Source organism: Stomoxys calcitrans, chromosome 2 (genome assembly GCF_963082655.1).
Source record: "Stomoxys calcitrans chromosome 2, idStoCalc2.1, whole genome shotgun sequence".
In the NCBI taxonomy this organism is placed as follows: domain Eukaryota; kingdom Metazoa; phylum Arthropoda; class Insecta; order Diptera; family Muscidae; genus Stomoxys; species Stomoxys calcitrans.
The window spans coordinates 36835893-36852773 of NC_081553.1; the positions used below are offsets into that span (position 1 = coordinate 36835893).

Here is a 16881-nt window from a genome sequence, read left to right on the forward strand (position 1 = left end):
AACTGTTTTCAATTTTTTAATAAATCCGATTTTTGATTTAGTTTTAACCATATGTTTATGTCTCTCTTTCTTTGCATCTCAGGGTTGTCTGCAAAGCTCATATTGATAGTTTCTCTCTCTCTCTCTCTTGTTTATTTTTTCAGTCTCTTTCTCATTTTGTCAATTACTTTCTCATTAAGTGCTCAGTGCGTATTATGTGAGTGTCATACGTACATATGTATGTTTGATGACGGTAAAATAAAGAATTGTGCTGACCAATTCTTTATTTTACTGGCATACACGACGTCGATGACCATTTCATGTAAAAAACAAAAAATACACCGACAAAAGTGGTGTGGTGTATAATGGTGGTGGTGTGGACTCTTGGCTTTGGCAAAAACTAAAATTGCTTTTCATTGTCTTCACTTAACTTTGTGTTGTTTCAATTAAATTCGTCTTGTTGTTGTTATCGTTGGGTAATGGTGGTTGTGTTACACAAGTGACCATGGTGGTTTTTCTATAGTCCACTTAAATATTCGTACGTTTTTTTTGGTTTTATTCATTCTTTGGGAACAGAGGCATCACCCACCAGTAATCAACCAACAGCGGCCCATCATTTGCCGCCAAACTTCATGTATAACATTTTTTATGGTAGTTTTTTCTTTGCTCAATGAGTTCATAGCAGCGAAGTAATGGTACTTGAACTTTTTTCTCTTTGTTCATTGCCGGGAAATTTACCATTCAAGTTTAGGAAAGTAAACGCATTTAATTTAGGAGTGTTTTTGTTGAAATACTCCTAAAAGTATGCAACATGCTAAAATTTTTATGGTAGCCACAAAGTATTGTATACCAAGGCAACGGAGTATTGACCACAAGTACAAAAATGTTAGTGAAACACCGCACCCTTGTGACAAATAAATTCTTGTCAAGTTGTGTAATGTTGTATTTTGTATAAACATACATAGGTTAACTTTGTTTCAATTTATTCCTATCCAGTGCAAGTCAGACGTTTTGTATAGAATTTTTGTGCAAAGTTTTCCTGAATAGTTATCGATATCATGCGATAACAAATGAGAACCGATTAACTATATAGTACTAGAATAAAACACGTTGGCCGCTCTGCAATCGTTTTCATAGAGCCTGTCCTCAAAGTAAATGCAACCTTTGATCGGGAAAACATTTTGAAAGCTGCTTAGATCCGTGACCATGCAAACATTTCGTTAGTAGATCATGGACGTGATAACAAGACTTGGAATGGGTCACATAAAACACTTGTAAACCAAGAATGGCTAAAAAATCATGTTGGGCACTTCACTTCATCCACACAGTGGTTGTCCAATCGCCAGATGCCTATCAGAGAACAGCAGCAAGCCACTATAAATAAATGTATGTAAGTGCACACCATAAACATGCGGCGAATGGCATACTCACACTTTACACCAGTGATGGGCACAGAAACAAAGTCCCGCCACGGGATAGCTGTGGGCACCACACAGCCTGGAACTTTGAGGTCAGATCTGTGTTCATCGCTGTCACGAGAATCCTAGCTGTGAGCTACCTTCCACAGGTTAGGTTAGGTTTAAGCGGTAGTCTGCCATCAGACTAACTTGAACTTTTTCGTCCATTGTGATACGGTCCACAGGTTGCGGATAGTGCAATGTTCCTGGGCGGGACCTGCTTTTGCATAAATACTGATTGCCTACGAGAAGGGAAGTTATTCACGTCTTAAATAACCAATGGCCAAGCGGATTTGGTATGGTACTTTGTAGGTTTTTTGTGGAGGCCACCGTTTGACGCTGAATGCCTGGGTTCGAATCCTGTCGAGATAATCGGAAAATTTTTCTCATCGGTGGTTTTCCCATCCTAATGCTGGCAACATTTGTGAGGTATAATGCCATGTAAACACTTCTTTCCAAAGAAGTGACTCACAGCGGCATGCCGTTCGGACTCGGCTATAAAAAGAAAACCCCCTACCATTGAGTTAAACTTGAATCGGACTGCACTCATTGATGTGTTCCTTAGTGGAATTTTCATGGGAAAATTGCAATTGAGCCTATAAATTTGCCCTCAAAGTCAGCCACCTCGGTCTACGAAACTTTTTGTTGTAGAGTTTCGCTAGAAACCCCCTAAAACGACGCTCTTATTAATAAAAACAAGTGCAACAACAACGGAGTGTTCGCATGTGTAGCTCAATATTTCTTGTTGTGTTATTCCTCTGAAGATGAGTACAACGATCGGGATACTCACTCTATTGTCATATGAGTGAGTGGTTCTAGATAAGTTAGTGGCAAATATTGATATCGATATTATTATATATTCGATATTATTATATATCATTAAGTGACGAATCAAATCGATTGCATAAAAAAGAACTACTATTTTGGCATTGTAGTTATGGATGCTTTTGCTAGTTGAAATCTGACTTTGATGATTTGGATACTCAACGGCATAGCTTCTAGCACAAATAGTATTTGGTGCTGGTCATTAGTTCGCGATATGCATGGTTTGTGTTAGATTAATGGTTTTGGATCAATGTTATTTTCCTGCTGGTGGTGATGGAGGTGTATGTGTTAATTAGATGACTAACATTTAATATCCAAATTTCTAATTTTTGAAGCCGTTATTCCGAAAACTATGAAAGTGTTGATTCATAGACATATTTCGATAAATCCACAAATTTATGCATAAAAGCTTAAATACAAAATATTTATACATATGTACATTAGAGTGCCCCAAAAAACAAGATTTTTTTGAAACGCATAGTTTTTTTCCTTTTGATCCCGATAAGCAAAATACGAAATATCAATATGCATAAAAGCTTAAATGCAAAATATTTATACATATGAACATTAGAGTGTCCCAAAAACAAAAAAGATTTTTTTTGAAACGCATACTTTTTTCCCTTTTGATGCCGATAAGCAAAATACGAAATATTATGGTGATCGATTAACGATAATTCGGCCGCCACGATCCACGATCCAAATTTGGATGTAGTGTTTTTTAAGGATACCAGTTGAGTGTTTTAGGTCTTACAATGAAATTGGTAAACTAAGTACACATTTATATATGTATATGAAATTTATTATAAAAACTCATCGATATTCATAAAACTTAACGTAGATTTACGATAGGGCCTTATAAAGGGCTTTATTAAATAGGGCTCTATCAAGTTTTGTGAATAAGGACGTCGAACTTTACCCTGGACCACTACTGTTAAATGCAAATTTTGCCCATGAACATTCCTCTAAGAAACTTCTCACATACCAATGAGTGCAGTCCGATTCCAGTTTTTTAAAGCCCAATGATGCGAAGGGATATGCGGAATGACGGACATGTTTAAGCCGAACCAGGAGAAATTTCTGAGTCGAATAACACATTTTTTCACAGCCCAGTAGTAATGCAGGGCAAAGTGTTTTTTATATTTAAATATTTTTGAATATACATATATATTGGCTTGCCCAAAAAGTAATTGCGGATTTTTCATATAGTCGGCGTTGACAAATTTTTTTACAGCTTGTGACTCTGTAATTGCATTCTTTCTTCTGTCAGTTATCAGCTGTTACTTTTAGCTTGCGTTAGAAAAAAAGTGTAAAAAAAGTATATTTGATTAAAGTTCATTCTAATGGTGATTTCGATTCTGAAAAAAATGTTACACTAATGTTGCACTTATACGGCACAACATTTTGGGATTGCTGCCTTATCCCTCTCATAGTTTTACACTTTTTACATTTTCAATCGAACATGTTAATATGCCCGTATATTGTAATTTCAACCAAATAATGCTGTAAAATGTAGCAATGCATCTAATATGCCGTTAGCTAAATAAAACGCGATTACTTTTTCCTTTTTTTATGTATTTCTTTTTAATATTTTGCCAAACATTCTACAAATTGTTTTCTTCTTCTTCTTTTCAACCAAAATTTGCTTGAACGGTGGCATGCACATGAGATGATAGCAGCTGATTTAAAGTGCGGCATTCTCCATCCTAGCCTAGCCACGGTGTAGAAAATGCAGCATTTTTTCACTTTCAGTGGGCAACACCATTACAAACGAACATTTACCCGGTGGTGGGGTTACACTTTTTTTGGAGAATCGAACACAAAATTTCGATCTCAGTGCAACATGTCGAAAAAATGCTGCACTTTTTTTCACAATCGAAATCACCATAAGTTTTATTAAAAATGCATTTACTTTCTTTTAAAAAATCCGCAATTACTTTTTGGGCAACTCAATACTTCTTACTCATATGTTCAAAATTTAAGTTTGATGTTTATTTAAATATAACAAGCAATAACATTAGCTTCTTTCTTAATTTCTTCTTAAAATAACATGTCACTTAGAATATATACAAGAAAGGAAAAAATGAAGTTGCCATTATTTTAAACTTATGTGTTTAAGGTTTTGGTTAAAAATATTTGTTTTGCCTTTGGTAGGGAAGCACTTCTGTATTTACTAAGTTCCGTAATTTATAGTTAAGTATGAATTTTATATTGTTTTTATTGATGGTCTAAAGATATTGAAGGTGAAGTGGAACCAAGAACAGAACTAGATATCTGAATTAATTGTCACCTCCTAAATATCATTATGTGTATGTTTCATATTGTATGAATGTAATGTCCTAATGTGTCTATATGTCTGCGCTCACGTTCTTTTTTGCATGCTCAATGACCTCCAAGGCAATTGAATCCAAATTATGGAGTCGCAATCGTACTTAGCTTGCCAATATTTCTCCTTTGAGTCGCATAATGTTCCAGGGATTTGCATGATGCTGAAGGCCTAAGTTCGAATGCTGGCGACATTTGTAAGGTACTATGTCATCCATAGAAGCCATGTAAAAAACTTCTCCTCAATGAGGTGTCGCTCTGCGGCTCGCCATTCGGGCATGGCTATAAAAAGAAGGCCCCTTATGATTAAGTTTAATATTTGAATCGGACAACACTTATTGATATGTGAAAAAGTATGTTCCCTGTTCCCTAATGAAATGTTCATGGACAAATTTGCAATCTACCAAAGATCTTTCATTGGCCTTTCCTTGACAACAAATTTGAATGTCAGACACTTGCATAACTTGCTCAACACTCTGGTTGATTTTTTTGGTTAAAATTCTGATTTACTGCAGATTTTAATTGAGTTACTGCAATTTCGTCTTTATATTGGCTAGGCTGTATACACTGAATATCGTGATGAGGGATTGATTGGGAGGACACTTGTCTCTCTCACAATGGGAAATATTCATTTCCACAGCAAACACTATTTCTCTTACCAGATTGCCACCAAATTTGTGTTTTGTAATGTGGAAAATATCGATTATTCTTATGCTAGTTGTGCGCCGCAATGACTTAATATATAAGTACAAGATTTACCGGAAATGTATGAGCATTTTTCGACTATTCCTTCTACATTTTTATTTTGCTCTATATTTTAAAGGAAAAGCTTTGAAATTTGTGACAGTATTTAGATCAACAATAATTGTTTGTTATCGATAACTGTATTAATCGATAAACATGTTAATTTTTTAGTCTCTCCTAATCATATGTTCTGAAACAACGTTTTTTTTCTCAAGGCCTTTTTTGAAGTATTTTTTACTCTCTTTTGCTTAAAATGTTTGCCTTATCAATTTCTTCAATTATTTTGTAACGAGTTAAGCAGTAGCAAAGCAAAAAATCCATTGAAAAAATAATTGTTTATCATTTTTACGTTAATATTTATTATTTTATTCTTTCTTTTTTCCATTTTCTTTTTGTAGATCCTTTTGGCATGCTTGTGTCTAAGGCCAGATTTATTGGTAAGTTGCGCCGTTTTTATGCATTTTTTGCGTTTACTTACTATTGTGTTTTTTTTCGTAATAAACTTTTAAAAATATCAAACTCTCCTCTACATATTATTTAAATCTTAAGAAATTTAAAAAAGAGCAAAAAGAAATTTTATCGTGAAAAAAATCAAATCTTCCTAATACAACTAATACAACAAACATTTTAAGCTTGAATGCTGTTGGAGCTTTATACACTGCTGCCAATCACCATTGCGTTTGTTGCGCTTTGTTCACGCTTTTTTCTTTGAAATAGTGTGATTGATTATATACATATAATTTTTTACTTAAAAATGCATAAAACTTGTAATAGAAGTACTACGTTCTAACAATTTTCTAAAAATACAAAAACGCATGGCTATGAAAAGATAAATAATAATGTGTAGATTAAATGGAGTGAAAGCAGCTGCTTTTGAAAATGTAACAACCACAACTACGACAAGTTTGATACGACTAAACTGATTTTGCGCTGGCCTTAGACAACATGAACTTCTTTTTTATCGACTTAATTTTTATTTTCATAACTAATTTTTTCTCACTATATTTTTTTGCCTTAATTTTAGTTGAAACAAATTAAAAAAAGAACATTTATTTTATATTAACATGTTATTGGCTTCTATATTTTTCCTTTACAGTAGGCAATGTTTGTTTTTTTCTCAATTACCTTAAAAGCCTCAGTGTGGGCTTTAGATACATTATAATCTTTATTATTAATTTGCTCTTGTTGTTTTTGTGTTTTTTAGGATGATATTCCCGAATCCGATCCAGATTCCTGTGGCCATGATGCTGAGGTACGATTTAAAATTTTTTTTTTATAAATATTTTAGAACAAAACTAAATATCTGGTAGCGTTAACGTTATTTCTAATGCCAACTTGGCTAAGCAAGTCAATTTAAGATTATCAGTTTGAATATTTATTAATTTTTATATTTAATTTATTCATGACAGTTAGGTACATATTGGGTTGCCCAAAAAGTAATTGCGGATTTTTCATATAGTCGGCGTTGACAAATTTTTTCACAGCTTGTGACTCTGTATTTGCTTTCTTTCTTCTGTCAGTTATCAGCTATTTCTTTTAGCTTGCTTTAGAAAAAAAGTGTAAAAAAAGTATATTTGATTAAAGTTCATTCTAAGTTGTATTAAAAATGCATTTACTTTCTTTTAAAAAATCCGCAATTACTTTTTGGGCAACCCAATAGTTACGCATGGCAAAACAGGACCGACGTTTATAAAACAGTATGTGGTTTCATGTGCTCTCTAATATCTTTTTAGGGTGGGGACTTCTCGCCCTGAATGCGGATATCGAATCCGTGCCATTGTAGCCTATGATGCTGAACGCGTTCGAATCCTGGCGAGAACATCGAACAAAGCGGTTTTTATCCCCTCTTAATGTTGGCGACATTTGCGAGGTCATTTAAAAAATTTTCCGCGAAGAGGTGTCGCACTGCGGGACGCCGTTCAGACTCGGCTCATTGATGTATGAGAATTTGCCCCTTCTCGGTTCATGGTGGTAATTCTTCCTTAGGGTAATGTTCTTATTAGGAGAGAGATGGCACCTCAGATATTTCGACTTTGTTGGGTTTGGGGTGACCACCGGCACTTTGCACTGAAATTAGATATCAAATGCGTTCTTTCCAAACGTAAATGAAATTCAGTTTAGGGGTTGCTTTAGGGCGTATCCCAAAAATACTTGGCTCGAAAATTGGATATCAAATTCGTTTTCTACTCTCAAATACCTTTCATTTGAGTCCTATATTGTCATAATGGGTCAAAATGACGTATCTTTAGGAGGAAAAGTGCCACCTAGACCTGAACGCAAATTTTAATGTCATATTCGTAATCTACTCCCCAATACCGTTCATTCGAGCCCCATATAGCCATGGTCGGCTAATATGCCCATTGGGGGGTATTTGGGGGTGGGCGACCTCCCATTACTTGGACCTAATGTTTTATGCCATATTTGTAAAATACTGCCTAATACTTTTCATTTGAGTCCCGTATTGACATGAACTTCGAATATATCTGTTTAGAGGAGTTTTGGGGTTGGGAAGGGGCCCGCTGGATTCTTGGACCCAAATTTTAATTTCATATTCGTTTTCTGGTCTCCAATACCTTTCATTTGATACCATTATTGTGCCCATCGGACCACTTTCGGATATGGGTGGCGTTTTTGTGGTAAGGCGGAGGGTCCGCCTGCACCCGATATCTAAAAATTATATTGCCTATCTCTCCTTCCGGACATGAGTACACAATCTATGAAAATTTTAAGAAAATCGGTTCGGTCAAGTATCATATAGTCATAATGGGTCTAATGGCGTTTTTGAGGGGTGGCGTGACCCCCTATACTCCGATCTGATTTTATATGCCAGATTCGAAATCTACACCCGAATGCCTTTCATTTGAGCCCCATATTGATATTAACGTCCAATATGTCTGTTTTGGGGGAGTTTTGGGGTTGTACCGCCCAACTCAAATTGTATAACCACTTAGACTCAAATTGTATAACCATATTCGTATTATACTCTCCAATACCTTTCATTTGCTACCTATATTGTCCTGATCGGTCCATTTTTGATTTTGGATTTGATTCAATAAATTATAAAGCCTATTCCATACCATATTTGTATCTACTCCCGAATACCTTTCTTTGAGTCCTATATTGTCATGATCGCCAAATAAACCTATTTTAAGAGGTTTTGGGACTGGGGCGGCCCCAGGTACTTGGGCCCAACTTTTATTACGAAATTCGTACTTTACTTGAATCCCTTTCATTTGAATCGCACATTGTCCCGATCGGTCCACTTTTATTTTTGGGTAGTACTTTTGGGGTAAGGGGGAGGGTCCGCCCACCTCCCGATATCAAAAAATCATATAGTTCAGCCGTTTTTGAGTCAAACAAACAAACCGACAAACAAATACACACAATTTGAATTTTATATATAAGATGGTTTTTATCTGCTGTTTTAACGTGCCGTAGGCCTTACTTGGATCCATTTGATATCAGATTCGTACTCTACTTTCAAAGACCATATTTTGTACTGTAGACTGTAACAATTCTATATAACGGTTTGACCCGATGAAACCCATCATGAGACTAGGGCTGCTTAATTTTGCAATTCTTCATTCTGTTTATCTTTGGGGTAAATGTATAAAAGCAGAGGTAAACTAATATTATGCGTGACACCTGCAGCATTTACAGTTGTCATGGCTATAAGGATCCCATTTGAAGTGGCGGTTGACTCCAGTGACGTATACTTGGGATATATAGGAATAGGAAACTTGAACCTCATACCGTTGGTGTGGTCATTAGTCGCACATAGAATTTAGTTGTTAACTCCGGTGCTGTTTAAACTACCTTTTTCTGTATTCCATTCACTTGTGTCTGCGTCAAAATTGCCACATTGCCAGATTGGACAGTCTTTTACATGGTAACGTCAGAATTAAAGCAGCACATTCCCGAAATCTACGCTCCTTGTAAAGGCCAGCGAAATAATTAAAAATTCACATTTGGTACATTTGTTGGATAACAGGAAGCTGGAGAGGCAACTACCATATCTTTGGCCAAATTGCAAGATTGGCATTAGCTGCTTGGCGGCAGCACATTCCCGAAATCTACGCTCCATGTAAAGGGCAGCAAAATAATTAAAAATTCAAAGATCACAAGATCAAACAACAATAAGAAAGATAATCAAAGGTATGGCATATGCTATTTTGACCATCTGACAGTGATCAATCACAATAACTCGTGTGCAGCAAGTGTTTGATATATCTGAGCTGTGTTTAGTATGCATAGTAACTGTTGTTGTTTAAATGAAACACATAACACACGAAGAAACATTATGACTGCATATAATACAATTGTCCGGTCAGTGATCCTCCGAAACACTTTCATCAGGGGAAAAAAGTTTGGCAATATGAAAAAAGCCTCTGAACCCAAATGTTTATCACTCAGATTTAATTAGCATTCACAAATATAGATGTTGTTGTTCTAGCAGTGTGTTATACACTGAGGCGGCAGCCTTTGCCAATGAAAGACTCCATCGGAACAATCCGGTACATACAACCGGCTGCCGGCTGTGTTACGGAATGATTGCGCTTATGGGAAACCGCCGCTCATAGCACCTACTGAAGTTAACCGTAATCGATAAACAAGATTAGATTAACTACGTCACAAGAGATGGAGCCTATTGGGCTAAGATTGAAGTCAACGTATTGAAGCTGTGCTTGGTAATGTAACCAGACGGCAGACGTCAACTGTTTATTTGTCAAGTCAAGTCTACTGTACTTACAAACAGTCGGCCCAATGTATCAACCTATTTCTAAAAAACGCAACTCTAGTACCTAGGAGGAGGCCACCGTGGCGCAGAGGTTAGCATGTCCGCGCAACATCAGACAATATTTTTGACAGTGGTTATCCCCTTACTAACACTGTCGATGTTGTTGTTGTATCCATCCTTGTCAAGCCCCCGTAGGTAAGCAATCTCGGTCCTGTCTAAAGGATCGATCGCCGCGAAAACAGGTTGGCTATTGGTTATTTAAAGGCGCCACTAACTCGCCTTGTCATATCGAGCATCTAATAGGCACTCAGTGTTTGTGCAAGAGCCGGTGCTGCCAGACCTCACACTAAGACTCTCCGCTCGATACCGCTGATTGTCCGCGACTGCCGTTGCAGCTACTCCGTATGGAGCTTTCCTGCACCCGACACCTGTGGGCGAGTCCGGTAGCTCGCAGCTAAGCTTCTCGTGACAACAATGAATACCACACAGATCGGACCTCAATGTTCCAGCCTGTGTGCTGCTCACAGCTATCCTGGGCCGGGGACACTGATGATATTTTGCACTCGGCATAAAAAAGAAGGTAGCAGAAAGAAGCTTAACCTTGGATCGGACTGCACTCATTGATATGAGAGAAGTATACCCTTTTTTATAATGGAATGATCAAAATTTGCAGGACCGAGTATTTGACACATCGTAAATGCCATTGAATATGTCTAAAGCAACTACCCAAATATATCGTAGCCAATTGCCGATAACAATTACAATTCTTAACTGAATACTAGATACGATAAATATTTAATAACTTTGTTATCGATATTATTTCAAACACCAATCTATTGCACAAATAATCATACCACGTTAGAGAACCTTAAAACTGATTTCAAATAATAAAATGCACCTAATTTTATCAACATGGCCAATTCTTAGATATTTATTGGTAGCATATGCTTATCTAGTGTACGATAACATGATATTTATTAGATCAATTTTATCATAAACGACCAACTGTTTTATTTCTTTTATAACTAGGAGGAAGATGATGGTGATGACGAGGATGACGATGAGGAAGACGATGAGGATGAAGAGGACGACGAAGATGAAAATGAGGATGACGACGATGATGATGACGACGATGAAGAAGATGAAGAGGAGGAAATTGAAGATGAGGATGAGGATGAAGAAATCCAAGATCCCAACGAAGTTAGTGGTGATTTCTTACTCGATGCCAACAATGATCGTAGTCGCAATTTGAATGCCCTCTATGAAGCTGCCGGTATATTTCATATAACTAAAAATTGCTTTAAAAAAGTTTGTAATTTTTTTATTTATTTTGTTTTAGCTAACGAAAAAGCCCCAGTTTTACGCCATGCCACTCATGCGATCGATGAAACGAAACAGGCTCTAACGAAAATGCGAGGGGCTAGCAGTGATAAGACGTAAGTTCACATACATATGTATGCATACATTCTTAAAATCTTCTCTATTTTACAATATAATCTCAGATTGTTATCTTTTCGAGCATAGCTATTGTTAATCACTAAGGGAGGAGACTAACAACAAAAGGAAATGGAATAGTTTAGATTAGATTAGGTTTATTGAGAACAGATTTATATGTGCTATATTATACTGGGTTTCTTGTGGATCCACAGAGCAAATATCTCTATGGGAATTTTTTTTATCCAAAGTCGAGAATGAAATTCATACGAGTGATGATGAAGATATATTGAAAGAGAAATTAATTGATTTTGCACAACTATTTATATGGATTGTTTATTTATTCAATTCCAGTTGTAATACAGAAGCCAACAGGTCCAAAAATGCAATTACATTGTAGCATAGCTTAAATTAAAAATTACATTCAAAAGAAAACTAATTTAAATTTAATATACTTAGCCAGTAATAGTTTTTTTAATACTGGAAACCAAAACTTCTTTTCAATATGAATTCTGTAAACATTTTACCATTTGAAGTAACTAGAAATAATGTAGAAGATGCTCGTTTTGGTTTAGGAATAATCTAAATCGGTTCGCCCTAACAGGCAAACAACTTGAAATTAAAAATATTCGACAGCACACGAAGCAACAGCGAGAGCTGTTGCTGTTATCTAGCCTTCGAAGCCATCAATACACCTTCCAACAGATGCAATAAATCAGGTAAAATGCATAATGCAAATGTTGCCCATGAACATTTTACTAAGGAATAGGTGCAAACTTCTCACATATCAATGAGTGCAGTCCGATTCAAGTTTAAGGGGCCTCTTTTTTATAGCCGAGTTCGAACGGCGTGCCGCAGTGCGTCACCTCTTTGGAGAGAAGTTTTACATGGCATAGTACCTCACAAATGTTGCCAGCATTAGGAGGGGAAAACCGCCGCTGAAATTTTTTTCTGATGGTCTCGCCAGGATTCTAACCTAGGCGTTTAGCGTCATAGGCGGATATGGTAACCTCTACGCTACGGTGGCCTCTAAATCAGGTGCTATCAAGGAAGTAGTGTAATTGTTGCAGACATCTGTCAGCACATGCATTGGGAGAAGTACAGCTAATAGAAAGGGTTGTCGAGCGTGGTCAATGGGACGTTTGTATCATAGGGGCATTTTCGCAATAAATACGATACAAATGCAACATATCAACGTACGGCCCTTGAAACCACCACACTTTATATGGTTGAAAAGTCTTCTAACCAAAGACGAAACGGCCCTTGAAACCACCACACTTTATATGGTTGAAAAGTCTTCTAACCAAAGACGAAACGCGTCCCATAGTGGTTGGTGTGTGTTGCGATCTCTGGCCTACCTTTTTCATTTGCAAAGATCATTGAGCTCGTCTCGAAAGAGAAACAAACAAAAATTGCTACATCGGTCTAGTTTTCTTTTTATACCCACCACCATAGGATGGGGTATATTCATTTTGTCATTGCGATTGCAACACATCGAAATATCCATTTCCGACCCTATAAAGTATATATATTCTTGATCAGCGTAAAATTCTAAGACGATCTGGCAATGTCCGTCCCTCTGTCTGTTGAAATCACGCCTCAGTCTTTAAAAATAAAGCAGGTTAAGTTCGAAGATGGGCTATATCGGACTATATCTTGATATAGCCCCCATATAGAGCGACCTGCCGATTTAGGGTCTTAGGCCCATAAAAGCCACATTTATTATCAGATTTTGCTGAAATTTGGGACAGTGAGTTGTGTTAGGCCAGCCTTCTTCAATTTGTATATCCAGATTTGGATATAGCTGCCTTATAGACCGATCTCTCGATTTTAGGTTTTGGGCCAATAAAAGGCGCATTTTTGTCCGATGCCGCCGAAATTTGGAACAGTGAGTTAAGTTAGGCCCCTCGAAATCTTTCTGCAATATGGCACAGATTGGTCCAGATTTGGATATAGCTGCCATATAGACCGGTCTCTCGATTTAAGGTGTTAGGCCCATAAAAGGCTCATTAATATTGTTCTTCAATTTGGCTCGGATCGGTCCAGATTTGGATATAGCTGCCATATAGACTGATCTCTCGATATAAGGTTTTGGGCCCATAAAAGGTGCATTTATTGTCCGATGTCGCCAAAAAATTGGGGTTAGTCAGTTCCGTTAGGCTCTTCGACAACTTTCTGCAATTTGGCTCAGATTGGTCCAGATTTGGATATAGCTGCCATATCACCGATCTCTCGATTTAGGGTTTGGGTCCATAAAAGGCGCATTTATTGTCCGATTTCGCCGAAATTTGGGACAGAGAGTTGTGTTAGGCTCTTCGACAGCCCTCTTCAATTTGGCCCAGATCGGTTCAGATTTGGGTATTACTGCCATATAGAACGATCTCCCGATTTGAAGTCTTGGCCCCATAAAAGGCACATTTATACTCCGATTTCGCTGAAATTTGACACAGTGACTTATGTTGGGTTTTTCGACACCCGTGTCGTATATGGTTTAGATCGGTCTATATTTGGATATGGCTACAAGATTGAACATTGACTTGTACTTATTAGACCGCTCAATATCCGTGAATTTGGTCCAAATCGGAACATATTTCGATAATGCTGCCTTTTTACTTGTTATATCCTCCCCCATAGGAGGGGGGTGTACTAATTTCGTCATTCTGCTTGTAATAAGAGTCTAAGACTCCATAAGGTATATACATTCTTGATCGTCATGACACTTAAAGTCGATCTAGCCATGTTCGTCCTTCCGTCTGTCTATCGAAAGCACGCTAACTTTCGAAGGAGTAAAGCTAATGGCTTGAAATTTTACACAAATACTTCTTATAAGTGCAGGTCGGTTGGGATTGTAAATGTGATACCAAATCATTCCATGTTTTTAAAAAGTTGCCATATAAACCAATCTTGGGTCTTGCCTTCTTGAGTCTCTAGAGGGCGCAATTCTTATCCGATTTGGCTTAAATTTCGTGCGTGGTGTTTTGGTATCACTTGGTAACAACTTTGCTAAGTATGGTATATCTGCCATATAAACCCATCTCCCAAATAGACTTCCTGAACTTCTAGAGGGCGTAGTTTTTATCCGATTTGGCTGAAACCTGCACATATCGTTGAAGAATGACTTCCATCAAAGGTGTCATGTATGGTCTGAATCGGTCCATAACCTGATATAGCCGCCATATAAACCGATCTCCGGATTAGACTTTTTGAGCTTTTAGAGGTCGTAAGTCTTGTCCAATTTGGTTAAAACTGAGCATATGTCGTTTTGATATGAATTCCAATAACTGTGCGAAGTATGGTAAAAATCGTTTCATAACCTGATATATCTGTCATATAAACCGATCTCCCAATTTGACACTCTGAGCCTCTTAAAGGCACAATTTTTACTCGATTTGCCTGAAATTCTGTAGGTGGTATTTTTCTTTGACTTCTTACAGCCATGACAAGTACGGTCCAACTCGGTCATTAGCTTGATGTAGCTCATATATATACTGAAAAGGTCATTCAAAGAACTTGACAAATGCGATCCATGGTGGAGGGAATATAAGATTCGGCCCGCCGGAACTTATCACGGTTTTAATTGTTTCCTTCAGATTTAAGTAAAGCCTACTTTTCAAGAAAATTTTTAATTCCTTCTGCATATCCTTAGCGAGAAGTTTTTTCCATATTTGGTGTGTGTGCGTTTGCTTATTTTTGCACTATAGCTACTGTGTAAAACCTCCAGGAGAAATTAGCAGCTTCTTAATGAAAATAATCTCAGCAGAGAGTAAAGCTATCTCCTGTTGGAACGACTTCAAGTGTTGGTGTGACCCAATTGATTTGAAGTCAGTTCATGAGATGGGTTTTGGCTGACTTAAGATATAGAATGATTGTTAATTTAAAAATCTGGATAACTCCTCCAATTATGTAACAAAAAAAAATGTAAATTGAGAAACAGAAATCAAACTTTCAGCTTAAAAATACTAATAGAATTGTTTGATACCAAACTTTCCTTAATTAATTTTATTTTTCAGGATGTTCTCTCGTACTTTGATTGCCGCCTGCAACGATAACGACGTCAACACTGTGCGCAGTCTCTTGGGCAAGGGTAATGTCAATATTAACGAGTCAACCGATGATGGCGAATCCTTGCTATCTATGGCCTGCTCAGCTGGTTACTATGAATTGGCACAGGTAACTGTTAAAGCTATTATCGATCAATTATGAAATAATGATCATCACCTATTTTTGTTTATTTCAATTTAGGTACTTTTGGCCATGTCTGCTGCGCAAGTCGAAGACAAGGGCCAGAAAGATTGTACTCCTTTAATGGAGGCTGCCTCTGCTGGTCATTTGGAGATAGTTAAACTGTTGTTAAGTCACAATGCGGATGTAAATGCCCACTGTGCCACTGGCAATACCCCGCTTATGTTTGCTTGCGCCGGTGGTCATGTTGAAGTGGTAAAAGAGCTACTTAAACATGGCGCCAATGTAGAGGAACAAAATGAAAATGGTCATACGCCACTGATGGAGGCAGCTTCTGCCGGACATGTGGAAGTGGCAAAGGTAAGTACAACACAATGCATTATACGTAAAAACAAGTCGCAGCTTAACCCTACACATGATGAAAATCCGAGATTTGAGACTTTAAAAAAATAATTCGATGTTTTGTGTTGAATTCTTGAAAGGATTGAGTTAATAATCTGATTTAACATATTGCCTCAAATGGATTATTTTTAAGAAAGTTTGTGATATCCTTTGATCTTATTTGATGTTGTTTTTTTTTTTTGTTTGTAAGAATACCCAAGGGGGATATTAAACGGTTGCAGCAAATATTTCACTGGGCAAATTATTCTTCTTCTGTCCTGTAGGTTTTATTGGAACATGGTGCCGGTATCAACACCCATTCGAACGAATTCAAAGAAGCGCTTTGACATTAGCTTGCTACAAAGGCCATTTAAATATGGTACGCTTTTTGCTACAGGCTGGCGCGGATCAGGAGCATAAACCGATGAAATGCATACTGCCTTAATGGAAGCCTCTATGGATGGTCATGTTGAAGTGGCACGTCTTCTGTTGGATTCCGGAGCCCAAGTCAATATGCCTACCGACTCATTCGAATCTCCTCTAACTCTGGCGGCGTGTGGAGGTCACGTTGAATTGGCCACACTTTTGATAGAACGTGGCGCCAACATTGAGGAGGTCAATGATGAAGGCTATACACCGCTTATGGAAGCCGCACGGGAGGGTCACGAAGAAATGGTGGCATTGTTATTGAGCAAAGGAGCAAACATCAATGCCACTACCGAGGAGACTCAAGAGACCGCTTTGACATTGGCCTGTTGTGGCGGATTCAGCGAAGTGGCCGAATATCTAATAAAGCATGGAGCTAACTTAGAATTGGGC

The 16881-nt window shown here is 37.4% G+C and overlaps 1 protein-coding gene across 1 annotated transcript in view; it reads left to right on the forward strand.

Moving 5' to 3' along the window:
• The window catches only part of LOC131993996 (ankyrin repeat and KH domain-containing protein mask-like), a 47116-nt gene that overhangs the window by 30016 nt on the left and 219 nt on the right, over positions 1 to 16881 (forward strand). The window contains 9 exon segments of the mRNA XM_059361412.1: positions 5726 to 5764; positions 6532 to 6579; positions 11095 to 11338; positions 11405 to 11501; positions 15510 to 15669; positions 15742 to 16041; positions 16347 to 16398; positions 16401 to 16478; positions 16481 to 16879. Coding sequence (XP_059217395.1) covers positions 5726 to 5764; positions 6532 to 6579; positions 11095 to 11338; positions 11405 to 11501; positions 15510 to 15669; positions 15742 to 16041; positions 16347 to 16398; positions 16401 to 16478; positions 16481 to 16879 — 1417 coding nt within the window.